At 45.4% G+C, this 25803-nt stretch overlaps 1 protein-coding gene across 2 annotated transcripts in view; it reads right to left on the bottom strand.

The window, feature by feature from the left end:
- Nucleotides 1–349: 349 nt before the first annotated feature.
- Nucleotides 350–25803, bottom strand: part of A2M (alpha-2-macroglobulin) — a 29460-nt gene continuing 4006 nt past the window's right edge. Inside the window, exons 4-36 of one of the 2 annotated variants that reach the window (XM_030268194.4) lie at nucleotides 25605–25657; nucleotides 25085–25105; nucleotides 24574–24742; nucleotides 23283–23367; nucleotides 22335–22458; nucleotides 20785–20899; nucleotides 20437–20546; nucleotides 19792–19950; nucleotides 18218–18445; nucleotides 17821–17884; nucleotides 17194–17336; nucleotides 16471–16620; nucleotides 15622–15792; nucleotides 14845–14995; nucleotides 13054–13162; nucleotides 12511–12739; nucleotides 12122–12248; nucleotides 11391–11512; nucleotides 10064–10115; nucleotides 9475–9558; nucleotides 8916–9092; nucleotides 8358–8442; nucleotides 7011–7167; nucleotides 6626–6700; nucleotides 6184–6349; nucleotides 5178–5401; nucleotides 4596–4814; nucleotides 4111–4238; nucleotides 3672–3762; nucleotides 2367–2435; nucleotides 1863–1965; nucleotides 1253–1294; nucleotides 350–504 (exon numbers count right to left, since the gene is read on the bottom strand). In XM_030268194.4, the coding sequence (XP_030124054.4) occupies nucleotides 479–504; nucleotides 1253–1294; nucleotides 1863–1965; nucleotides 2367–2435; nucleotides 3672–3762; nucleotides 4111–4238; nucleotides 4596–4814; nucleotides 5178–5401; nucleotides 6184–6349; nucleotides 6626–6700; nucleotides 7011–7167; nucleotides 8358–8442; nucleotides 8916–9092; nucleotides 9475–9558; nucleotides 10064–10115; nucleotides 11391–11512; nucleotides 12122–12248; nucleotides 12511–12739; nucleotides 13054–13162; nucleotides 14845–14995; nucleotides 15622–15792; nucleotides 16471–16620; nucleotides 17194–17336; nucleotides 17821–17884; nucleotides 18218–18445; nucleotides 19792–19950; nucleotides 20437–20546; nucleotides 20785–20899; nucleotides 22335–22458; nucleotides 23283–23367; nucleotides 24574–24742; nucleotides 25085–25105; nucleotides 25605–25657 (4028 nt within the window). In that variant the 3' untranslated portion in view covers nucleotides 350–478. Of the gene's footprint in view, nucleotides 505–559; nucleotides 1118–1252; nucleotides 1295–1862; nucleotides 1966–2366; nucleotides 2436–3671; nucleotides 3763–4110; nucleotides 4239–4595; nucleotides 4815–5177; nucleotides 5402–6183; nucleotides 6350–6625; nucleotides 6701–7010; nucleotides 7168–8357; nucleotides 8443–8915; nucleotides 9093–9474; nucleotides 9559–10063; nucleotides 10116–11390; nucleotides 11513–12121; nucleotides 12249–12510; nucleotides 12740–13053; nucleotides 13163–14844; nucleotides 14996–15621; nucleotides 15793–16470; nucleotides 16621–17193; nucleotides 17337–17820; nucleotides 17885–18217; nucleotides 18446–19791; nucleotides 19951–20436; nucleotides 20547–20784; nucleotides 20900–22334; nucleotides 22459–23282; nucleotides 23368–24573; nucleotides 24743–25084; nucleotides 25106–25604; nucleotides 25658–25803 lie in introns of those variants that run through there. The other variant, XM_072926405.1, reaches the window with a different exon arrangement.

Raw genomic sequence — 25803 nt, 5'->3', positions numbered from 1 at the left:
CCTTGAACATCACAGCAGTGATTTCACAGTGCAATCAAAGGCAGTATGTGATCAGAGATTTATGTCCAAGGATCACCTTGCAGAAAACACCTTCTGTAAAGGCAGAGGGACAAACTTCCAGCACACAATGGGTGAGATACGATGTCCTCTCTCCTTAGAGAACTGGCAAGTATGGAGAAAAATCTCCCAACCCACAATCTCCCAAAAGCTGTCTGCCTTCTGGTATTCCTGAGGAGTTCCCAAACACCACCTTGCCATGGATGGCTCTGGATTGAAATCTCAGGCCATGACATGGATAGGAAGAGACACAAGTGTAACAGTAACAGAAAACAAGGCCAGAGACATCCGATGAGAAACAAGAATTAATTTATTTATAGTGTTGCTTGTGTTTTGCATTTCAATACCCCTCCCTTAACAAGATCTTCTAGGGGCAGAGACACATGAGCTGATACAGCAGGGCTCCAACAAGATGCATTCTTCAGGAATTTCCTTGTTCAGCCTCGTCTGGAGGTGGGAAAGGGACAAAGTGAGATAAATATTCTGGTGAGGGATATCCAGATATCGCTGCGTTCTGGTGGCTATGTGAGTTCAAGCCTGTTAAACTATGAGAACCTTCTTCACCTAAAAATGCCCAGTTGCAGACAGATTACAGAATGGGAATGACTGGACACATTCAAAATGTCTATGCTACAGAGAGGGGAGGCAGATTTGTCCTGGAAATACATGAGCTATCCAAGCACACATTCTCTCTCAGCAACTGCATTTCCCATGGGAAAGCAAAATTAACATGGGAAGAGTTTGAAAGGCCCTTGTTAAAGAGATGTGAGTAACATCAACATTTCACCAAGCTATCTGGGAGACAATTCCTCAGTACCTGTCAATGTCTGCAGCATAGCAGATGTGGCCCTAAAAGGCTGAGTGTGATGCTCTATCCAAAGGGAGACTTGAATCGTATTTGCATAAAGTGACGATAACACAGGAAAAGGCAATTGCCACTGTACAAACAAAGGCAGTAATACTGAGATTGCTATATGCAAAGAAGGAACATGAAAGCTGTATCTGATCTTACAGAGGAAGCTGGGTGGCAGCATTGCTTTCTTCTGTACTGACATGGGGACTGCAGTAGGCCCAGTGGAAAAAATGTTGAGAGTAGACACAGGCAAAGGAAACACCAGGAAACAAGAAAGACTCTAGTTCAAGACAACTTGCAACAGTCCCTGCTGGAGCATCTCAGTTTTTTGTGGGCACCTACCTGAGGTGCAGGGAGCACTGTATTCCTGTGTGGCAAACTCATCTGGAAAACAGAAGGGAAGGGAGAGTGAGCTCTCATGACCCCTGGCACTGCTGGCAGAGGGATGGGTGCCACAGAGATGCCTTTCCCAGAACCCCGCAGCAGGCTGGTGCCTCCATCCCCAGTTTCCCCCAGAGATCCCAGTTGGGATGGAGGGAGCCCCAGTCCCAGCCCTGTCTGGGGCAGTGGCAGCAAGCCAGAGCCACCTGCACAGGCAGCTCCAGCAGGTCTCCATGCCAGTGTAGCCAGGGGCTGCTCAGACACCTCCTCCCAGCACACTAGGCTGAGGTGAGGACAAACAGCTCTGTCACTGCCCCCCTGGCACATCAGCCAGGACAGCAGAGGCTCACGGAGCAGCAGGTCTGCCTGGAAGCACAGGCACGGCCACACTGCAGGGCCAGAAATGAACACAGCACCCCCAGCACCCATGGCTCTACCCCAGTCCCTCTGCACCCCCAGAGCTCAGGGCAGGGCTGGGGTGGCAGTGCCAGCTGCAGGTCCCCACAGCTCCCGTGCCCCTCCGTGTGTCCCCCTGCCCAGCCTCTCTCCCACGGGCACTACTGGCACTCACCTGTCTCGTAGTAGTCATAGACCTTCACCTGGGCTGGCTTCAGGCCCCGCACGGGGATGTCCCGCTCCACGGTGAAGGAGAAGCTGAGGGTCTCCCTGCCCAGCTGGGGAAGGGAAGCAGTAGAGGCTCAGGGGGGCTCTGCACTGCAGGGGCTGCCCTGTGCCTCTGTGCTGACCCCCAGCTCGCACACTCTCCCTGGCCCCCCATGCTCTGGGGGGACACAAAGCTGTAGGGCTGGCTGAGGGGCAGGGGCAAACCCTAGCACCATTCCCCACCCTCGGGGAGGCTCTTCTTGTCGGGAAAATTGTGCATAGGGTGGAGGGAATGCTGGCTGAGGGCTGGGATAGAAGTAGCATTAAGTCTAAAACCTTAAGAGTTTGTAGTCAGAAAAAGACAGTAAAATATTCAGTCCCATTCTTAGCAGAGCGATGGTACTTTTGAATCCCAGATTTTTGCTCTATGCCACCAAAATTACCACTGCCTGTGTTTTTGCCTCATCCTCACCTTTTCCAGGTATAGTAGAACATGGTTGGTATTCAGCTCTGTGCGCTCAATAATAGGGTGGACTTCCAGCTGAAGAAAGAAGACCAAGATTTTACTACACTGAAGGTGGCCTCCCTGTGCCCCTTGCACAGCCCCGTGGGTGGGATGTACTCTGGATGGAATACTGCAGTACTCAGGGAACTAAGCCAGCAGCACAGAAATGCCACCTGGGTGTGCCACACAAGTATCATGGTCTCCAGCCCTCCCTTCACCAGGCTGGCTGAAGAAGTACAACCTGGCTCCAGAAGAGCTTCAGCACTGGATCAAACACAGTGATGGAATGATTAAATGAAAAGATGTTCCTTCTGGCCTACTAGTTTTGCACCACCTTTATTTTCCAGTCCATGCATCTAATCAGCATCTCAAACAGCTACCCAACACCTAGAGTCATGATGTTATAAGATGTTTTTATATCAGCAAAGGGAAAAAGGAAACAACACTATTTTTTAATGTGCTATGCACAAGCAATGTTTATGGGGAGCTGTTGGGACACTGTGAAAATAAAAGTGCCCACCATCAATCTAAAGAAAAAATTACTTATCCTATTTTTTCTCAGACTGATCACATCTTCTCCCCTTGTGCTGGCCTTAAGCCATGTACGAAAAGAGAATATGGTACATGTCAAATGTGCAAATGACAGTGACAAAATCAAGCTGAAGCTTTGTCATTTGCTACAGACATTTGAAAGGTGTCTTGAATATAAGAAAGTGGATATTTTCTCTTTGTATTCAGCACTGGTGATGCTGCACATTTAATTCCCACTCAGTTTTGGATCCCTCACTTCTGACCTTGGAGAAACTCTAAAGAAAGACAATGATCCTGGAAAAGTGACTGGAATATAAGTCTTATGAGGAGTGGCTGAGGGTACTGATATTGTTTAGTCTGAAGAAAAGGAGGCTCGAGGGAACCTTGTTGCTCTCTACAACTCCCTAGAAGGAGGTTGCAGCACAGCGAGTGACAGTCTCTCCTCCCAGGCAAATAGTATAGGAACAAGAGGAAATGTCCTCAAGTTGTGGCAGGGGAGATTCATGTTAGATATTAGGAGAAATTGCTTCACTGAAAGAGGGATAAAGCATTGGAACAGGCTTTGTGGGAAACAGGTGAAGTCACTATTCCTGGAATAATTTTGAAACACGTAGATGGGGCACTTCGTGATATAATAATAAATAGTACGGTGATATTCAGTGGAAGGTTGCATATGGAGATCTTTTCCAATCTTAATGACTCTATGATTCAATGTTGCTTGTATGACAAATAGGCTCCTACCTTCCTCACTGAGGACTTCAAGGGGACAAATCCTGACAGCATTTTCACATCAACAATCACCATGTTGGAGACATTGCGCTGCCCTGTGTAACTGAGAAACCAAGCAACAAAGATCCAGAGTACATCAGCCAGAGCTGGGCACACTTCAAACTTTTTCATAACATTTGGCACCCCACTAAGTCCTGGCAGACCAGCACCTTCTTCTCCAGCTGTCCCAGGTTCTCCTAGTCATCCACGCGGCCTCCCACGAGCCCAGCCCTGGGCTGCCCACACAGCAGGACAAGTGCTTCCTCCAGAGTTTCTCCTCACAGAACAGCTGCCTCCTGCCCACCATCCCTGGAATGTGCTGCACTCTCAGACTGCCTCACCCTGGGAACAACCAGACCTCCCCCAGCTCCCAAGGCTCCAGAGGAAAGCTCAGACCGAAACGCAGACTCACCTGACATTGATGCCAATGTCAAAGACCTTGTGAGCCTTGGAGTCCACACACGCCTCTGGCACTGTGTGCACGTGAAGCATGAAGGGCGCCTCCTCCTGCGTGGGCTGCACGTTGTACCTCAGGCTTGTCTAGGGGACAGCAGCAGCTCTGTGTGAGCGTGTGTGTGCGTGCTCAGCGTGGGACAGAGGGGATCCTCTCACACCCAGCCTCCCACTTCTCACAGCTCCTCCACACTGCACAGCCTTCCCTTCCCACCTTCCCTTCACCCCCTCTCTCTTCCACATTCCTCTACTCTTTTTATCCTCTTCCCCTTACCCACAGCCATCCGCTTCTCCCCTCTCTCCTGTTCTTTACTCTCCTCTACTACAACGGAAGGACTCAATGATCTCAGGCTCTTTTCCAGCCTGGATGATCCTATGATTCCATCCTCTCCAGCCTGGCCAGGGGCTCCCCTCCCAGCTGCCAGCTGTCCCCAGCACCCTCACCTGCAGGTAGACACATCCTTCACCAGACACTTCCACGCCGTACTCCCCTGGCACGTGGGGAAGGGGCACGCGCTGCAGCAGCAGCCGGTTGCTGGGATCCACTTGGAAGTCTTGCTGGAAGTCCCCTCCAGATCGCAGGGCCACTTTGGAAGCTGCCCCGCTCCTGGCATAGGTGGCAGCTCCATACAGGGACAAGGCTTGGAGAGCCACCACTGTGTCCTGAAAGAGATGAGTCCCAGCATCCCAGCAGGGGATGCAATTAGCCTCTCCACAGCCTGTCCTCCTACAGCCTGCCCTTTATGCCAGCTGGCTCCCTCCCCTCCATCCTCACTTTCTCCAATGTTGAGAAAAAAAGACACAGGGAAAGAGCAGCTTCAGCATATTTCCCTTCCCAGGGGCACTCCCTGACAGATTTGTCTGTAGCCTCTCAGGAACTTGACAACCATGGGAGGCACTGCATGGATCTGTTGCAGGGTTACAGTTCCCACCTTCCTGACCAAACTTCTGTGCTCCCTCCTGGCTCTCCATCAATTCCTGTCTTCTGACCGGGACGTGTGAGGTGGCTGGAGGGAAGCAGCTCACCTGGGTAGAGGAGAAGCCTCCATTGGGATTCTGCTGGCTGCTGATCCACTTAGCAATAAGGGATGCAAATGCCAGCTCCTCCTGGGCAGGGGCTGGCTGCGAGGAAAGGTGAGCCAGGAGCACGTAGGCCGTCATCTCCACTTCCGCAGAGGGAGCTCGGTAACGATGGAACGGGAGATCAGCCTTGGCCTCCTTCCCAGGCCGCTGCCAGTGCACAGAGCCATCTTCACGGGAGCCAGGGAGAGAGACATCAAGCAGCTGTTACTAGTAAATCTTGCAAGGGACTTCCTGACCTGCTGCCTGATCCAGCTGGGAGGTCGGAGCCGCCAGGATGTGTCTGACATGCAGGGCTAATTGGGAAGGGTCAGGTTTACACATTTTGCAGGTTTACAATGAGTGTGAGACTGCCGAGCCTCAGGCTTAGACACCACTTTGTCCTCCACATTCACATTCATGGGCTACAGTCCACTGCTTGGCCAAACCCACTGTCCATCCTGACTTAGCCAGGTTAGTTCTAAGTGATTTTAGGGTTTCCCCTGATGACTCAGAACTTGTGCTGCAGCCTCCAAAATGCCCTGTATGCTCATTTTCTCTCTCAGCACACCCATCTCTTCTCTGACTGACATGCCTTGTGCTGTGCAAGGTCACCTTTGTTCTGTGTTGAGCCCACACCCTGGGAGTGAAAGGAATGTCCCTGGGCATTGCTAAGCCTTTGCTAAGCAGTGCCTGGCGTGGCGAGAGGAGCTGGCTGAGGAGAGGTGGGAGCAGAGCCACCCAGGAGCTCAGCATCAAGGGATGGTGCCTGGTGCTTCCTGGTGAGCTCCCTGGGAGCAGAGAAGAAGGACTGGGCCCTGAGAGGGACTTCTCAGAAAAGTAATCCCTTTGTACAAGGCTTTCCTCTCCCTCCACCTCTCCCTACCCACAGAGGCCAGGGCCTGCAGCCTCTGCCCCACCAACAAAAGCCATTCTAACGAGGGAAGGTGTAAGGCTCACCAGAAACACTCACCCTTTCTCACGGCTTCCTTTTCAAGTGAGTCAAGCAATGCCTTCCTCTTCTCCCTGTTCCCTGCCAGGGCAAAGGCGTATGCCAGCAGTGCCTTGGTGTACACATGGTTTTCTTTCTGATTTGCTGCTGTTTCCAGGCAGAACAGAGCATTCCGCACCACTGAGTGCTGGAAGGAGAGAAATCCAGTGATTAGAAGGGTGAGGAGAAACAAGGCTTTTGCCTTACTGAAATCACATCATCCTACTGAACTTTCAGGAGGGGACTGCTGGAAGGAGGTCTAGAAGCAAGTAGGGTTCAATGTCTCCCAGATATAACAAATATGACAGTTCTTATATCACAGGGTTCAACAACCAAGTTGTTTTTCCAATCTGGAGCAAATTCTGGTCAATGCTGTGCTGACTGACACAGCAGAACTGGCTCAAGTTAGGATGCAGATACATACAGTCACAGGCAGTGGAATCTCCAGCAACGCGATAGTGATGTAGGCTGTCAGCGTGGCCTCGTTGTCCACTCCACCCTGCAGGGAAACACAAAGGTAGATGCTGACCCCACCCACCTTCATATCTTCAGTTTTTTCTCCCACTCCAGTAGGAGCAATGCACTATTTTGCATTGCAGTCCTTTAGCTTGCCTCCTTCCTCTTGCAGCTGATGTGAAGGTATCACCAACAAGTGCAGAAGGGTGCATGGCTCCCTCCCCAGTGTTTGCCATTGGTATGGGAATATCCCATCTCCCTATGTGCTCAAAAAGCTCAACTGGCCTCAAGAAGCTCATCTGACTCGTGGCTAAGTTCTAGCGTCACAAGAAACAACCCAGCAGACTTGTTACCTTCATGGCATTGTTCAGGAGTGTCCCAGAACTCTGGAAACAGCCATTCTCCTTCTGTTTGTAAGACAGCCAATGCAAAGCATCCTGGATGTGCTTCTCCTCTATGAAGATGTGATGCCGGGCCTGGGCAAAGGACTTGAGGACAAAGGCTGTGAGCCTGAAAGGGAGAAAAAGAAAGGGCCTGAGCAGGCCTGTTGCCCATTTCAGTTGAGAGGGCCCATGTGCACTTCATCTATCTGGAAACATGCAAAAGGGCTGGGAAACTGTGGGCCAATTAGTCAGATCATATGTATATTACATCCTGACCTCAAAAAATTCTGTCAAAAAATTGCATTCCACTTGGATTTTGGTCTCTCATTTTTGTCTCTCATTTGGCTCAAAAAACCCTGTGATCTCATTGTGTTGAGGCTACAGTTTGAAGGACAATGATTGTTGATCTGTCTTTGAAAAAAGCTCTTTGAAAAATATCAGTAATTGCATGCCAATTAGGTAAATATGCATAAGTACAGAAGTACTCAAAATTACAAGGAAGAATAATTAAATTCCTGTGAGCTCATGGTCTGCTGGTAGAACTCTTAAAATATAAACTAATGCTTCCTGGGTTTCCCAGAACTCCCATAGAATTTTAAAGTAAAGCAGAACATGTTAAAATAGTTTTTGTTAAGAGCTGTTGTAAGCAGCTATGGAAAAGCAGCTGGCATGCGGTAAGAAGACAACATGCTGTCAAAAGCCAATTACCATTTCAGAAATTAAAAGCAAACTGAGGGTGATGAGTTCTTCCATTATTATCCTTACTTAAAATTGAAAACACATGACAATGATTTACAGGAGCAAGTCAAAACTTTTGAATAAGTCAAAACGGCAACACACATGCTCCTCCAGCCTGTCTTTGCTTAGTAGCATACAAACACATGAAAAAAAATACATTCAGCACTGCTCTTGGATTATCAACCTTTCCACTTGTGTTTCCTCATATGTTTCCATATGGAACCATGTTTTCCAGCAGACTTCTCAGCAGATGTTAGTCTAGAAGAACTGTCACTGCAACTTTTGAGCCTTCTTTAGTCAGGGTGTTAAATCCCTGCTCCCGTCTTCCCCAATTTGTCTCTATTTCCTTTTTGTCTGTAATGGTCCTCAGAGCTGCTGGTGGGAGGAAGCCCTTCAGCCATAAACTGGCTGATGTAGCCTATTTATTAAGAAGGAGGCAGCATAGGGACCACACTGTTTCTGGAAAGCCTGCTGGTGTGCAACATCATTTCCTATTTACTGTCAGGCAGTATTTATCATAAGTGTGTGGGTGAGAAAGAGAAGCATATTGGAGAGACATAGGTGGCATTGAAATCTCACCAGGTATTCCCTGGCTGGCCATAACGTTGTCCAAAGGTACTGTAGGAGCCATCTTGGTGCTTGTAGTTCAGCTGCCTCTGGTAACCTGCAATAGAAAGATAAGGCAAGATTCAGATAAAAGAAAGAGTCTGCTGAGGGATGGGGAAATGGAAAAATAGCTCCATCAGCAAAAGCAAATGAGAGAGGCATAGGTCAGTCCTCATCTAACCAATATGAAGTGCTGGTACATCTCCAACTCCATGAACAAGGAAAAGCAACACCTGCCTTTCTTCAGAAGGATGGCAGGACCTATAAATGACAATGAATGAGTCACTGTAGCAGTGACAACGCTGTACTGCATTGCCACCCCACGAGAAAAGTGCTTGCAATGATCAGGTACAGTAATGCTTAAGCAACACAAAATAATAAAGAAAAAAGCAGCAAAGGGTCCCCCTCAAGCATACAGCAGAGACCATCTGTGTATGAGAGAAGACCTCTCTGGCCAGCATTTGGCAGACCCACCCCAGGCAGGATCTAGAAAAAAGCCAAAGCAGAAGGAAAATCCATGTCTCAGCTCACCGCTCACTAAGTATCCAGTGGCCTTGGATTTGATCTCCTCACTCAGCTGCCCTGTCTTGTTCAGATAGTCCAGGACGTAGATGTTGGGTGCAAACAGGACCATATTCTGCTCCCCACAGCCAAAGGGCATCTGGAGGAGCTGGTGCAGGTTCTGCATGGCAGTGCCCATGATGTCACCTGAGGAGCAGGAGATACCAGAGGGATGCAAACAATATTTAGGGTGGGCTATCAGAATCAGAGGAAGCTACTGAATGACAGATGCAGGAGATATCAGAGAAGAAGGAAAGATAATATGGCTTGATAAAGATCCTGGAACAAAACATAGAGCAGCAGAGAAAGAGAAAAAAGGGAAATGAGAGAAAGGTTAGGGCATTGTGAGAAGACTGAGAAAAAAGGCTTGCAGAAAGGGAAAAGGAATAGCACAAACAGAAGGGAAAGTGCTCAGGACAGAAGAGATTAAAGACAGGAATGAGCTGTGCTAGAAGCCAAGAGAAAAAGCTGTGAGGTAGGATGTCCACACAAGGAGTCAGAAACAGCACATGTCAGCCTGTTGACTCACCCAGCACTGAGAAATACGCTCTGCTTGAGTCTTGTACCACATCTTCAGGCAGCAACAGGGAAAACTCTTCTTTCACAGGGACTCCTGAGAAAGAAACAAGGCCCAGACAGTTTCAGAGCAGTTCCAAGAAATGGCTAATGGAAGGGGAGGGGGTCTCAGCGTAACAAGAGGAACTCTTCCTATTAGAAATGCCCTGATTTCAGTTATTTCATATTTCCCTGGCTGTAACACAATCTCTGCATGAAACCACTCCCAGCCACTTCTAGGTACTGCAGATCACGTGTCTACAACTTCCTCCTGAGTGTGCAAGAAAACAAGAGGACTTGTAACTCCAGTGCCAGAAATTAAAGAGAGCAGGGATGCAAACATCCATGCTTAATCTGTCCTAGCTCATACCCTGATGCTTAGGCAGGATGGTCAAGTCTTTAGGACTTTCTTCTGTCTTATGTCTCAAAATCCCTACCAATGGGGTGTGTTTTGACTACCCAAAAATGTCAGACTACATGGAATATTATAGAGGAAGGCCTCCACATCCCACCCATCAAACCACACAGGAACAAATAGAGAGTGTGCAAAAAGTGGGCTTTACCTTTTACACAGAGCACAGAATTCTGGGTCGTTTCCTTTTCAACTCCTTCAGGCTTGGATGGAAAACAACAGAGGTGAGAAATTAGTGAGACAGGAATTCTCACAAGAACAGAGGGATATGTAAAAAGAAAAGTGAGGGAACTGAAGAAGGAGAGGCAGTCACAAGCATTCCCTGAAATACAGAGCTCTGAAATAATTTAAGCAAATAAAAGAAATGTGGTCCTAAATGACTGGTGTTTTATGTGGAGAAAGGACAGGAAAAAGAGAGGAGAACACTGCAGGACCATCAAATGGATGACCTGCAATTCCAATAATTGTTAATGAGAGTCACCTAACATCCTTGTGACAAAGGAACTGCAGCATTACAGAGGGCTGTGCTGAAAAGAAGTCTGCTGTGCTATTTATTGTAATGCTGCAGATGCTTGAGTGAAAAAAAATTGTGTATGTAAACAATAGAAAGGGAGGATGTAGTACACTGTAGTATCTGGTGACACTACTGATGGCATGTGGTGGGCAAATATTAGGGGGTTTTATGATACAGAGGAAAGCTCAGAATATAGAATGCAACTGCCACATTACCACCTTCAGTATATAAACTATTTCCTATAAAGTTTCATATAACAATTTCCTATAAAGGCTATCTAATACTACCACATAGTATTTCCTTCAGTTCCACAACACATCAGCAACGATTCCTGCTACAGGAAATTGGTAAGCTGTAAAATTTCAACATGTTTTCACGTGTAGGTTTAAGGGGATTCCCCTACAGTCATCAAATTCCCATAGGTGCTTGTGAATCCCTCACCTTCATCCTGGTGCCAGTCTTTGTTACCAAACTAATTGCAAAACACTCAGCTTAAGAGGCAGTTTGCTTGGCCACTCTGAAGCAGAGAGGCAGCATGTGCTGACTGACACATGGGTGTGCCATTACTGGGGGTGTGTCAGAAGGGGAGAGGCTGCAAAGACAGTGTATTGAAATAGCAGGTGATAGATGGGAGCTAAAGGGAAGGATGGATTACAGTAGGAGTCCTGTTACAGCAGAAGACAGGGAAAGTTAGTTCCACCAGGAGACACAAGGCACATTATTAAGCTGAAGTCTTTATGCAGCCCTGTTGAAGTACAAAGATGATGTAAAACCATCATATTGCCATGCTTCACAGCAATGCCATAAAATCATAGACAGACCAGGTGAGAAGCCATCTCAAAAGATCATCTGGTCCAACCTTTAACAAGAAAGGGAGCTAGATGAGATTATCCATCCAGTTGTACCACTGTGTAAGCTTAAGCCCACAGGAAAGCTCAGTCCTCCCTTCCCACGGCCCACATACCTCCACCAGCAGCTGTCTGATGACCGTGTCCTTCCGCCCTTTCTCGGGGGTCTCCACAATGTAGTTCCCACAGGGCTGCTGGTTCTGTAGGGCCTCAGTGGTCACTGAGAACTCCACCTGCCCTGGAGGAAACAGGGGTCAGCCAGCCCTGCCAGGCAGAGCTGGGCAACGGGATTCACTGCTACTTTCAGGAGTTTCACCTTGCCGGCTCATGGATGGAGATTTCTGTCACAGCTGGGCCCTGCTTCTTTCCCACAAAAACCAAGCTTTCTACACGAGCTGTACTGTCATTGAAAGGTGACTCTATTTTGGAGACTCTTTCACAGGACCTAGGACACCACAGTGCTGAGTGTGACCGGCCCCACTGCTGTTCAGCCCTCCACGCACACCACAGCTGCTACCGCACCAAGAATGAAAATAAAGTGTGAAGATCCCATGGGGAAGACATCTAATCTGTGGGAGGAATGAAGCTGGCAGAACATCTCTGCTGGTCAGCACTATCTCTGGCCTCAGGAAATGCTGTCCAAGGGCTATAAGGCTTGATGGTACTGCATGTGATGTCAGACACACACTTGGATCTCTGAATCCCTCAGTCTTTGCCTCCCAGATCAGACACACTCAACTGGCGTGCTTCCCAGGAATATATGTTGCTCTACTATCCAGTACTGAATAGGAAGAACAGCACAAAGAAATCCTTCCCGCAGTTTTCAGCACCCCCATGAGACCTTTACCTAGAGATTTGGGAGTCACCAGCCAAGCCACGGTTTTCCTCACATTCTCACAGAGACAATGAGATTCTTTCTCCTTTTCCACCAGAGTAGCCAGGAAATGAGTAGACTGAGCCAGAGTCACACTGACCTGCCAGTTGTAGACAGAGGTGCAATTAAAAAAGGGTGATCATGAGAAACTGAGCTAGGAAGCCATAGAAACAGCTATTTCTTCAGTAGCAAAGGAGGAGGGAACTGGAGTTGTGGGTTCTGCATTTGGAGTGTATAGGAGAAATAAAAAGTCTGGGGCAAAGGGCCTAGGGCTACTGAGAGATAGGGTAAGAAGAGTAGGTAAAGGCAAGGGGTGCACAAGAAGGTACACAGCTACAGAGAATGATTTAAACCTCCCTTACCCTGATGCAGGCAGGCAGGTAGTTGAAAACGGTGGCTTTCAGCGTGAAGGACTCCCCACGCACCACAGAGTAGGGCATGGTGAGCTCGACAAAGAAGGGCTGGAAGGCTCTGAGGGACACTGTCGGGGACAGGCCAAAGCCCGTGTCTGCTGAAGTGCAGAATGCATTGGCTTTCCACTCAGTGATGGTGTCAGGGATGGTCACTTCTAGATCAGCTTTTCCCTCAGAGCTGGTGAGGGACAAACAGCAAGGACAGAAGGATAAATGTTACAGCATTTTGGTGACTACCTGCACCCCTTTTGACCTGACTGAACAGTGCTTGCTGTGTGAATGATGGGGCACACTACATTTGCTACTGTAGGACCACTCTACATCTTCCAGTCCACTCTTTGGACAAACCTAACAATGGCTGAAAGTAATTTCATCTCAGAGGATTGCCAAATAGTCTCTGCAAACAATGACGGACAAACACTCTGGGATTCGTGTTTTCATCTTATAAACTCAGTTTTATAAAACAGGAATGAGGTAGACCAAGGTACTCACCTTATAGGTACTAAACTCCAAATCCAGGTTTCTGGGAAATACTTTCGGACTGTCTCTGTCACCTCTTCAGGAGTCCTTAACTGGTTAGAACTTCTCTCTGACAGACCTTCTGAATGTGGTGAGATGAAAAAGAATTCCAAACAAGCAAAACCTATATCAGCATCATGCTTCAGTCTGAGAAAGTGTCAATCAGAATCAGATGCTTGTGGATATAGTGAGGTATGGTACCAGCAGCAGTGGAGTTTCAGGGTCAGGGCTTATTGGCAACAAGAGCTAACCTTCCATTATTTTCTGCTGGCATCCAGCAGACCTCAAAGTTTGGAAGCCAGCACTTTATAAGCTTAAAAAAACCCAAGTATTTAGAGCAAAAACCTATTTAGGACCTTCTATGCAAGCAGCCTTTTCTCTTTCAGGTGCAGCCTTCATGTGATGTTCTCCATCCTAATCAGGCCAGCCAGAAATGGAACATACCTCTGTTTAACTGCTTTTTGTAGGGTCACTGTGACTCAGAGTGCCAACTTACTGTCAAAGCTATGGCCCCCTCAAGAACTAGGCTGAAAATACTCAAAATAAAAACATGCAGCTGGAATATGGGAAGGGTAAAAAGAGCTATTTCAACTAAAACAAAATTTTCACATACAAAATTTATTCCCAATGAAATATTCTGTGCTTGGGATGAAATTTGTTAAACATTTTGTTTTACTTTACTTTTCAATAGTTGGAAAACAAAGATGGGATGGGTGGGACTTGGTTTGCTTGGCTTTCACAAACAGAAAGAGAAATGCATCCAAGCAGAAAAAGAAGAAAAGCTCTTAAGGAAATACTAATTTTCATCATCTTTACTTTGGCTAATTGAATTTCTGCATTTGGACAACAATTGAGTAGCCAACAAGTATTCATGCTAACTGCGCAACAGGGATCTCCAGAGCCTGGGAAGGTCTCAGGGACAGGTAAAAGATGCTATTAGAACTATACCACATCCAGACAAAAGTGTCAGGTGGCTTGCTTGTGTTTTTCTATTGTGGTATTTCAGTCTTCTTAGTGATGCTTATTTTAGTTTAAAATAATTAAAAGGCATCTATCCTCCATCTTAGCAACTTCTGTCAGAAGCTGAAATTGTTTTCAAACTGGACACATACAAAATCACAGGTTCTACTGCCAAAGGAAAACTCTCTGAATCAGCTATTGAGCTAGAACAACTTTAAATTTCTGAGATATTTTCCTTAATATGAGACTGAAGGATAACAGGGCCAATTCTCTTGCCCTGTTGCAGTATAAGAGTTAAGATAGCTCTTAAAAATAGGATAATAGGATGGGTCCATTTCAGACTGGACTTCTATCATAGATGTCTTACCATGCTAAGCTCACAAAGTCTACCAACTCATCACTGAAAAATTTGTCACCTGCTTCATGGTTTTGACCACACATAAGACTGGCTGAGTCAATGAGAACAGCTTGAAAATGGTATTGGAGACTCTGTTAGCAATAATCTAGGAAGAGAAGTCTACTGGTAAAAGCCTAATGAACAGAGAATTTATCAGCAGGATAATATCCTTTGCTCTGCCAGTCTTTGAACACTGTCTGGTTCTGCTGATTTCTAATGTGGAGTTACCAAAGCTTGTCTGTAGACCTACACAACCCATTCAGAAGCTGAAATCTGCGAACCCATCAGCTCAGTACTGCTTCCAAGGCTCCAATTCACAACCCCAGCTCTTGTTTAAGTATTCATCCCAAAATACAAACAGGATCTCTGTTGAGAACAGAAGCAATAACAAAACTGAGTTCCCTTACCGCTTGACCTCATTGCATACATGGGTGGTGCAGCCATGGCTGCGGGTGCTCCCATGCGAGCCGATGGATGGCCTGCATACATGTGATTACTCGGGCCACAAATCCAAGGCTTCTTCACATTGGTATTTGTGAAAACCTTTAAACCCATTTCCTATGGGAGAAAAACCAAACATTTTTTTATTTCTGAATCCTGTTCAGGTTTACCCAGCAGACTTGACTGGCACTTTACTGCTTCAAAATGGAGAAGTTGTTACTGTGTATGGATTGGACCTTGAGATGATCCCCCAGTCCTTGGGTCTGAGTGCCTGAGTGGCTCAGAGAGACCAAAGGATATATCTCCTCTTTTTCTAGGACACTGGTTCCAGTCCAGTTTCAGCCTAGGAGTCAGGACTAGCCAGGAAGTCAATATAAAGCTTTCCCTCTGGAATAAAATATCTGTGGTTACAATGCAGCTCAAGAACATACTGATTTATTCGAGGCAACTATAATGGCATGGGACCATCTACCTCCAATTAGAACCTCACTTCAAGTCAACCTCAAACCTTTTCCTGTAAGAAAATGTTGAGACTGATCCCTTTTCTGCCAAGCGTGAAGCATATTTGACAAGACAAGTAAAGCTTATGACCCTCACTGAATATGCCTCTGGATAAAAAGAATTGTCAGATCATTCAGATGCAGAAACCCCTCCCTTGTTAAGGTTCATGATGCCACAGAAAGCTTAAGCATTCTCAAACATTCTCCCACTCCACTTCCCTAGCCAGGCCAGGGGGGCTGTACCTTTAGGATGCTGTAAGTGTCCTCTTCATTCACCCCCATTACTGGAACATAGGTGATCCCATCCCGAACTATTGGCTCCACAGTCATGCAATTCCACAAGGGCTCCTCCAAGGGTGCATTCAAATCATAGGCATAGCCATGGAATTCCTTCACTGGAAGTAAGTCATACACCTTGGCAGAAAGACAGAGAGCATTTGGCATTTTAGTGTCCATTGCTATGAAACATAGCTGAGGGAGTTGGATGCAAGCACCAGTCACATCACCAGCTCATATATCCACATTGCCACGGTCCTGCCTGTGCTGAGAGCAATAAGAGTTCGGGAATCAAAAAAGGGATCAAAATTTGGGATCAAAAAAGGGATCAGATACTGCCTCTTTTTTTTATGCTCTGCATGTTACTCTGGTTATTATGGCTCAAATATGTAAAAAATTACATTGGTCAAACCATCTGTAATATCTTGTCCCTACACAGGGACTGTCATTTTCTGCTTGGCAAAAGTCAAATAAACTCTTTGACACTTCCAGATGCTACCCCAAGAAAATTAATCCATGCACGAGGAGAATAACTGAAAAATTATCATCAAACACACAACAGCGTTTGGCTCTGGCCAAGACAAGCAGGCCCCTTAAAAGGGCTTTCTAATTGCCATCCCTAAAATCACACAAAACCCCTAAGAAACAACTGCTGCCCAGTTCTCATCTTTTTGCCCACTGGAGGAAGATGAGAAGCAGCACAGGGGCGCTTCCTGTGTCAGCTCTGCCAAGAAGGACTGTTCCCTCTTTCCACTCCAGCACTGGCTGCTCTTGCTCTGAGCAGGCTCCAACTTGTTCCAGAGAGCAAGAACTTACAGAGGTGGGTGACAGGTCAGCTTCTGGCTTCATGAGGAGCACACTCTTGTCCACAGCACGTACAGCACAGAGGGAGTTTGGGGAGGCTCGGAACTGCAAGTGAGCATCTGAGGAAGGCAGACCTTCCGAAGGGGAGAAGCTTAAGTCCACCTGTAACCACAGGAAAAGCTATGTCACAGATGCCCTACTGTCACAGGACTTTTCCTTCCAGTTGATCAGCATTCTGTTCTAACTTGACAAGGTCCCCATACACATGAACACTTCCCTCTACGCTTCCTCTGGGCTACTGCTCCCTTCCAGCAGTGCCAGGGGAATCAGCACCAAGAGTTCTTGGCAACTTCAAGCATCACAATTGCTCATAAAATGTTTAAGGTGGTTGTGGGTTTTGTGGTCATTGTGAGTGTGATGAGGCAATCCCACATAGGGGCTAGATGTGATCAGACAGTGAAGCATGTCCTTGAACAAGTACCAGTCACTGTACCCAGGACCATCTGCAGGATCAGCAGCTTTGTCCAGTCACAAAACGGGGTTTTATCAGTTTATCCCGTTAACACTTTTTTCCCAGCACAAACCAGTAAGCAGTGAAGCTACCTACAAAATTGATATGTTGCTTGTCCAGCGTTAGCGTATACAAAGAAATTAGCTTAACCAGGCTGAATCTAAATAAGTGAGCTTGAACACACTGCAGTCTGGTGGCTGCTCCCTCAGGAAGTGAACACGTACCTTATTGTTGAAACATAATTCTGTGTAGAACTTGGCTGAATCAGCAATCACCTCCTTGCTGGAGACTGTGGTGTAGACAAGCACTTGGGCCACTGGAGCAACATCAGCTTGTACATTCAGCTGTATTGAGAAGACACCATTGTCTAGCAAACAGAACAATAGCAAAAAGTTAAGGTGCAAAAATCTTTCTCTTGGAGCAGCCAAAATTCTAGGTTTGACTTTATGCTGAAATTTATCCTAGCCATTATGAAATTCCAGGCATCCAAGTGGGATGAATTGTTGTTCACAGTAATGTGTAAGTCTCCCTGTCTGACTGAAAAGGCCTGTTTTCCAGTGCATAAGTATGCTGAATTTTGCTTCAGCTTCTAAAAACAGACTATCAAATATATCTCTGAGAAGCACTGGAGCCCCAGAAAGTGCAATGTCAGGAGAAAGATAGTGGCACAGGGGATTAGAGCAAATCTGTGAAAAGCCTAAAAGCAGAGAAAATAAAGGTCAAACTTTTCCGATGTTAGAGGAATGCAGATATCAATCCCTGCATTTACATGGAAGCAGAATGTATGTCTGTCTGCCACAGTTGCTTAGCCCCCCATAAAAGTGAAAGTTTGGTGGGGGAGAGGAACTCACCACTTTCCTGGTCCAAATCCAAAATGTGAGTGCCTCCTTGCTTAATGTTTCCTTTGGCCATCACCTGAATGGAAGGAGAAACTTTGTTGTGATTGTGGTTTTGCATTAGCCAAACCTGAAAGTTAGTGACCCTGCAAAGAGAGCAACTGAGCTCTATATCTACTGCTCACACCCAGCTCTCTGCCTCCCTGTAGCAAAGTTCTGGTGCTCACCCAGAGGGTACAGGGACATCCTTACTTTTTTACTCCCAACTCAGACTGTCCTTTTTGTTTCTAAAGAACATGTGAAGGATGATGAGAAAGTGTTTAAAGACTGCTGCCACAAACCACAGCTTTTTATTTCTAATCCCCCTATAATTGCCAGTGACAACCTCACTGTATGGCAGGTGCAAACTTACCAGGTAGTAAAAGGTGATTTTCTTCTGGTCTCCTATAGCCACTGGAGTAAGGATATAATGCACACGGATCTCTGTGGAGGACCCACAGCTTAGTGGCTTGGACTTGGGCTCAATTTTGAGGAAGCTATTACTTGGAGAGTAAAAGCGCTTTAGTTGGAGATAACGTTCTCCATAAGATGGAACAACCCAGGAATGTTCATAGCAGAAGGTGTTCCTTTTATGAACTGCCTGGAAAAGGAGAAAATACATACATAGATCCTCAAACAGAGGTGGCCAAACTGGAGACCAAAATTCATTGCCTAATATTAAAGCTTTAATATTTTTTGAATGTCTACAAAATAATTTAAAAAAATTAAGAAAAACAAATTCCAACACATGAGTTTGGAAAGTGCAAGACAGGATGGTGGTATCTTTAGCAAATCATTGGGAATGATCTCATTCCCACAGAAGCTGGAATTTGTGTCAAACAAGCTGAATCATACCAGATTTTTCTTTACTATCACTGTCACTTTAAGGGCTTTTTAAACTAATGCCTTGCCCTCTTTAATATTCAAGTTAGTCTAAAGGGGAGAAAAGCCAAGTTCCATTTCTTTCCTTAGCATTGGGACTGAATAAGGGATAATGCTGTTCAGTTCAAATATTACCAGTGCCAATATCAAGCTACAAATGCTATAGAAAAGAAGGACAATCTCCAACTAATATTTCAAAACTTAAACAGAGTAGAAGTTTAGAAGAGAGTTTGGATCCTCCTAAAAATGAGAGCAAGGAGAAGATCTTTCACATTTAGAAGGGTGCTTCAGCATTTGGTGTGCCTCACATGCCCTTTTTTCTTTATCTTTCTCATTACTTGGGAATTCTTGCCTTTTCTTTATTCTGCAAAAATCGGAAAACTTCAGTTATCTAGTAGTAACTTCTGGAAAATGTTTAATGGTTTTAGTCTGTGACAAGGGAATTGTAGAGACTAGAGCAAATATAATTCTAGACACAAATATTCTCCTGTGCTCCAGGATGTGATATTACAAAATATGCGTATTACACAACCAATGGCATTTCCCACTAACAAAAAGATGTTCAGCAGCACCTGTTTGTCCCAGACAAACAAATTCCACAACAAACCAGAATAAAGCAAAAACAAATGAACAAACCAAAAAAAGCCAACACCCCCCCCCAAAAAAAAAAAAAAAAACAAAAACAAAAACAAAAAAGCCAGGAGCTGTACTTAGAAACTTGAAATGCTAAATTAAGCTCTGAGGTGTGCAGATGGGAGATAGACCCACCCTTGACTAGATAGTGTTGGTGATCCCTTGGAGCAGAATGGAATATTATGATCTCTTGATGTCCCTTCTAATCCTGTATTGCAATTGCCAAGCAGAAATCAAATACTTACAAGATAAGTGCAATTGTGACCTAGAACCTCAGTCTGCTGTATGACTTTCCACCAAACTGGTGTCAAGGTTCACACAAACAATAAAGAACAATAAACTACTTTTGCATATACAGTTGAAATTTTAGAGCTTCCCCTCCAGCCCTGTGGGGGCTTCATTATCTGTATCTTCTCTGCCCAAAGGACTTACCCTAATTCCAACATTTTCAAAGGCCAGTGAGGAAGTGTTTAGGGCAAACTCTGCAATGCCCTCTTCATTTGTTGTATAGCTCTGTTCCTCTCCTTCTTGAAGAGAAATTCTCACAGTTTCATTGGCAATTGGAGCATTAGACCCATCCACGAGTTTCACCTGGAGGAGCAAAACCAGTTCAGTTTAGAAGGAGAGGGATGGCTGCCACCTGAACAAGACTGGTAAAACACCAAGGTAAAGATGTTGAGCCCATATCAGACAAGGAAGCCTCAACAGCACTTTACATGTATCTCTTTCAGAGACAGCTGCAAACTTTCTGAATACGTTTTCTATGCCTCCTTCTTATCTGTGCCTCTGGGTCAGAGAGAATGACATGCACTCACACACCTAGGGCCTCCAATTAAGCAGGTGACTGTAGGAGGAGAATTTTAGTGGCCTGGAGAGGCAGAAGCACAAGGACAGAATGAAGGCTGTGCTTTCAGCTGCTGTTCCCGAGTTTGAGAGCCTTCAGAGGAAAGGAGACCCACAGGGATTAGCAGCACTGAGGTCCAGCATCCCTGCAGAGTTGGGGCATACATCTAACCAGAAGGTTCAGTAACATCATTGCTTGGCACTCATGCCATTTCATTCTCATGGTTTCCCTACCTGCCCAAAGAAGGGGACTCCTCGCTTGTAGTAAGTATCTGAAAGCTCAAATATGACTCTGCTAATGGTGGTTGTGATCTCAGAGAAGCTTGTTCCAGTCAATTCCACTCCTGCAGAAAGAAGCATGAAGAACTAATTTGCCTCTGCCTGACCAGAATTCCTTTTACTCTATGCCAACCTTCCTTTGCTGGACAAACTTTTTCTTGATGGTCCTGGACTAGAGACAGGAAAATGCTAAGATTCCAGAAGAGCAACAGTCTGCTTCTATCCCTCATTCCTACTGGGCAGGCCCCTCTGCTGGTTTCTCCTGAGCCCATTACATGGCTCTTTCATCCAGATGATCCATACCTGTATCCTCCTCTTTAATCTTAGCCTCTACATGGAGCTTATTCCCATATCCACTTCTCTTCAGCTGGAATAATTTGGTCTTTACCACTTCAGACATGCAGCCATAGATATCTGTCTGTTGGAGGAAAACAAACAAAACCATTATATTCTCATTTATACAATGCTTATTCAACTTAATGTATCCATCACTGTGTGTTGTTCTGAACTGAAAGAGAAGCCCATAATCTCACAGATAATGTACCTCTGTTGTTTTTATCAAAACTAGAAAAAGACATAAATAACTTGGCAAAAAGCATATTGAGATATTCCAGCAAGATTATAGAAAAAACAAAGTTTGCAAACTAGACAATTTTTGTGTATGTTTGTGAAGCTTGGAGCTGTCAACAGTTGGTACAAGTGCATAGGGAATTAGTCAATGTGTGCCACATAAGAAATGTTTGTCAGGCATCAGGCTCGTTAGAAAATAAAGCTGCTTACTTAAAATGTGTAAGCCATACAAGTGATACATAAACCAAAGCCTGTGTATGGAAAAGTATTTTCAAAGCTTGCCACCTCTCTTCAGCAACTCATGTGCAAGGCCAGTCTCCACAGAAGAGATACCTAGAACAGAGGTTAGCACCACAGTATTTATGGGGTTTTTTGACACTTGTAACAACAGTAGTGGAAGAGGTAGCTGTAGACTCATATGGCTCATGCTGTAGCAGAGCCCAGGGACCACAAAAAACATCTTCTGTATGCTTTCTTCTATATTTTTGGTATATTTCCAAAAATGCTATGACACCAACTTTTGTCAATTAACCCAGTTTTGTTGCACTTGTCTGTGCTCCAAACACCTTTCAGTTTAGCTCTTGCCAAATAAAAGGTGAAAAAAGTGGGTTTTTTTCTGTCTGTCTTAACCACTGCTGCTAAACCCATATTTTTTTCCTTCTTGCTCAAAATGCATCAGCCTCTCTCCTGGTTTCTGCTCCTTTCCTTCCTCTAACACCAGCTTCTGACCCCACACACTGTCTGCAGTGTAAGCCAACTCCAATTCTGCTCACATTGCTCATGGCTTTTCTATCTTTGCTCTTACAGTCTCTACACTCCATCTGACCTTTCTGTTATTTCTTTCATCTCTTAATTCTCCATCAGATTCTAGCCTTTACACACACTGCTCTTACTGCTCAGACCTTCCCCCTTATTTTTACCTTTCACATTTCATCTTGCACCCAATCTTCTCTCATCCTTCAGCCTTCCTTAAAATACATGGATTTTCACAGAAACAGTCACAGGATGGTTTTGGCTTGAATGGGGCTTAAAGGTCATCTAAGTTCCAACACCCCTGCCATAGGAAGGGCCATCTCCCAATAGACCAGGTTGCCCAAAACCCCATCCAGCCTGGCCTTGAACGTGTCCAGGAATGGGGCATCCTCAGCTTCCCTGGGCAACCTGTGCCATTGCCTCACCACACTTTGACACTAAGTTTGAACTCAGAGCAAGCCTGTGCCTACAAGGCATGCTCAATAACACTTTCTCCAATCACCCTTCCCACCAGGGTAATCCTGTCTCACCTGTCCAGAGAACTCCTCACAGACTGCTCTAGCCTCTTCACCATAACAGGTAACGCCTGCATGTTCATAGTTCCGGCAGACACGGAAGTTCACAAGGCCGGGAACAGGCTTCCCAAATGTGTATCTACAAGCAGGGAGGATTGAAAGGGAAACAGAGACATTAGGAATGTAAGAGGGATGTAGAAAAATTACAGGCTCATCCCCTTTGATGCCAGCTGTCTTCCCTAGAGCTTCCTCCAGGATATACAGGGTCATGATAGGAAATAAGAGGCAGAAAGGAATCTGGTACCATATGCTAATGCTGATTTTGTCCCAAGTCCCCCTCATCCTGGAAAACATGTTGCAACATGTTGCATCTACCCAACCACCCAATTGTGACAGAACTGGTTTATGTTTGCATGTATGTATGTATGCATGTATGTATGTATGTATGTATGTATGTATGAGCTCTGGGTCTTTACTCTCACTCTTCAGCCCAAGCCTTGGCTCTCCCTACAGGGTGTATGGAACACTGCAAGGCAGAATCCAGTGAGGTAGCCCAAAGGAAAGAGGGAAGCTGTATCCGTTAGGATTTCCTCTCCACAATAACTAGAGAAGATACAGCTAAAACATCATTCCTGGGTAAACTGAACTAAAGACCTCATTACTAGCACCATAGCTGGTGAGAAATCCTCAACGACTCAAAAAATATGCAAGAAACACTCTCAAAAAAAAAAAAAAACCCAAAAAAAACCAGATCAAAAATATGTTTCTATATGTTACACACAATGTGTATCAAACAGTAACTGCTGTCTTTTGTCTAATAGCAGATACAGTCTGCTTGGTCCTGGGACCCCAAAAGGATTGAGAAATATAATAATGTCTCATCTCTCAGCCTCCCAACTGAACTTTCATCAGCAACTCAAGAAAACACCGAAACCAAAGAGAACTTGAAAGAATGACACTCACAGTCCACAAACTGTCACCTTCAGCTCCTCATCAAGAATGCTGATCACCTTGGGCATTTTCACTGTCACTTCAAATTTTGGCAGCACTGCAGCAAAACCAAAGGAAAACAGTCTATGTGGTAGGGAATAGCATCAGAATGACACATGAAGGTGCTCAGAGGCTGTTCTTACAAATTACCTAAAAATCTTTTACATCTAAACAGTCAGGTTTTAGAGGCTTCTATCACCTGCACATCCCACTGAAATTGTTGAAAACCCCTAAGCCAAGCATTGTGCCAGGTAAGAAGACAAGATTATTACGCCAGCAATTCAAATACAGCAGCTTCATAGGTAACACATGGGTTATCAGTCCCACAGCAGTAAGATACAGTAAAACAGAGCGATAAATCAGTAGAAGTTTCCCACAAACACACAGACTGCAGCCTGGTCTCTGCATTTTCAGAGCATGCAGATCTTATCAATGTTCAAAACAGGAAGACACCCTGGCTTCTCCAGTGACACAGCACAGGGTGACATTCCATCCACACCCAGTTGCAGGAGGGGAAGTGGATGGTGACTGTCTTAGGAGAACTAGGAGGGGATTCAGGGCACAGAACAGAGCATAGTTTTGCAACTGGAGGAGATCAAAGCACTTCAAGACTCATCTTCCAGGATACCTCTCTGCTGCATGAGCCAGGTCATGCCAGACCATGTAACAAGGGCTTCAGCTGACTTGCTGGGATGGAAAGATATGCTGGTTGTTATCATGCTCTGGTGTGTACTGGGATGCCATTTTTCCAGCCAAGCAGATGGAAGTGCTATAGACGTGAGAGCACCAAAGGGAGGTTAAGGCACTACAATATCACACAAGGTACAGTCTTAGTTTGTGGGAAGCTCCTACTGATTTATCTCTCTGTTTTACCAGCCTAGACCCAGACTTATGGTGTGACATTTGACAGGTATGCAGCCAACTGGAGATGAGGCTGTGGCCTAAAAGCACCTCAGAAAGGAGGTAAGGATTGTGGCTGTCAGCACAGACTGATCCAAGCACATTGCTCCTCCTGATAGGAGCCTTGCTGAGGTGGGCGCTCTGAAGAGCTGCATTCCATGGTCTGGTGCTTAGGGAGGAGTGGAGATTGGTCACCCAAGTCCTTCAGTCTTCTCCTAAAGAGATGATTCTTGGGAAGGAAAGGACACAGAAACAAATTTCCAGAGATGCTGGACATCCTGATCAGATCTGCTGCACTGTTCAATTAAGATTAAATGTCCCATGGGACTAGCTGTTAGGAACTTAAAATTGCAGTGACAGTTACCATACTCCTCCACAGAGAAAGAATGCTGAACTTTCTTCCCAGAGGCCTTCTGTGCCACCACAGTGTAGGTCCCTTGGATAGGTTCAGAGGTGAGGTTGAAGAACAGCTGTATAAATCCCATCTCTAACTCTGCATTTGTCCACTGGTACAGACGATTTTTCTTTGGGTCCTACAGATAATGTGGCCACAAGGAGATTGTGAGAACAATGGGAGTCTGCAATGAGATCTAGCAAAAGCAGTGCAGGGAGGAACAGCCTCTGTGTTTCTGGAGGCTGCAGGCCAGGAGTGGAGGGCAATAGCAGAGTTTTGGGGGAAGTATACAGCAAGATGACAGAGGAGCTGTAACCTGGGCCCAGGTACATGGTAGCTACCATATGAGTTAAAATTCTGTATAGTCGAAGTAACATAATGGACCAGCTTAGTGCAAAAACTAAACAAGAATTACGTTGAGGCAACTGTTTACTCAGCCCAGGTTGAGGTGCAATAGTTTGAATTAAATGTTTGTACATACCTCAATATACACCAGTGGAATCTAGAAAAAGAAAAAAGGAAGAAGCATGTTTAGAGTGGAAGCAGCACAATCAAATGATTAGGGCTACAACTACATTTCAGGGTAAAAGCTAATCATCCAATGAGGTAAGGAAAAAACTTGCTGGTATGGATCATCATAGCATTTTGGAGTGAGAAGACGGGGACAATCCTTTGTCTCAGGTACAAAAGACAGCCAAAATTACTAACTCTGGATGATCTGCAGTGCTAATAAGAACAGGTGCACACTGTGGTAATGGCAGATTGCTCACTGTTTATATCAGCACTGTCCATTTGCAGTTTGTCTAACCTTTCCAAGAATGCAGAAGGCAGCTTTGTGCAGAAATTTGACAACAGATCCTGTTAAAAAGATCCGAGGTGACCCAGAATTTTCACAGTTATCTCAGTGTACTGAGAGCTCTCCCCAACAGAGACTATTTTTCCTCTCTTTACTCACATTTGACTTAAGGCCAAATCAGTTGAAAAACAAGTATCATGCTTACCATTTCATTCACAGGTTGGAACTCTTCATCCAGAGAAACAATTCTGAACAGGACTGATGGAGAAAGACAGTGAGGTTCCACAGTGCAATCAGTAACCAGAAAAAGTCAGTTGCAAAAACAAATGGTATAACAGACAAAAGGGCTGTTCTCTTCTAAGGAAATTCCATTTACTAGAATGCTAGGTCATGCTAGAAGGTTA

The sequence above is a fragment of the Taeniopygia guttata genome, chromosome 1, assembly GCF_048771995.1.
Source record: "Taeniopygia guttata chromosome 1, bTaeGut7.mat, whole genome shotgun sequence".
Classification (NCBI taxonomy): Eukaryota; Metazoa; Chordata; class Aves; order Passeriformes; family Estrildidae; genus Taeniopygia; species Taeniopygia guttata.
This window is presented reverse-complemented; position numbering and strand designations above follow the sequence as displayed.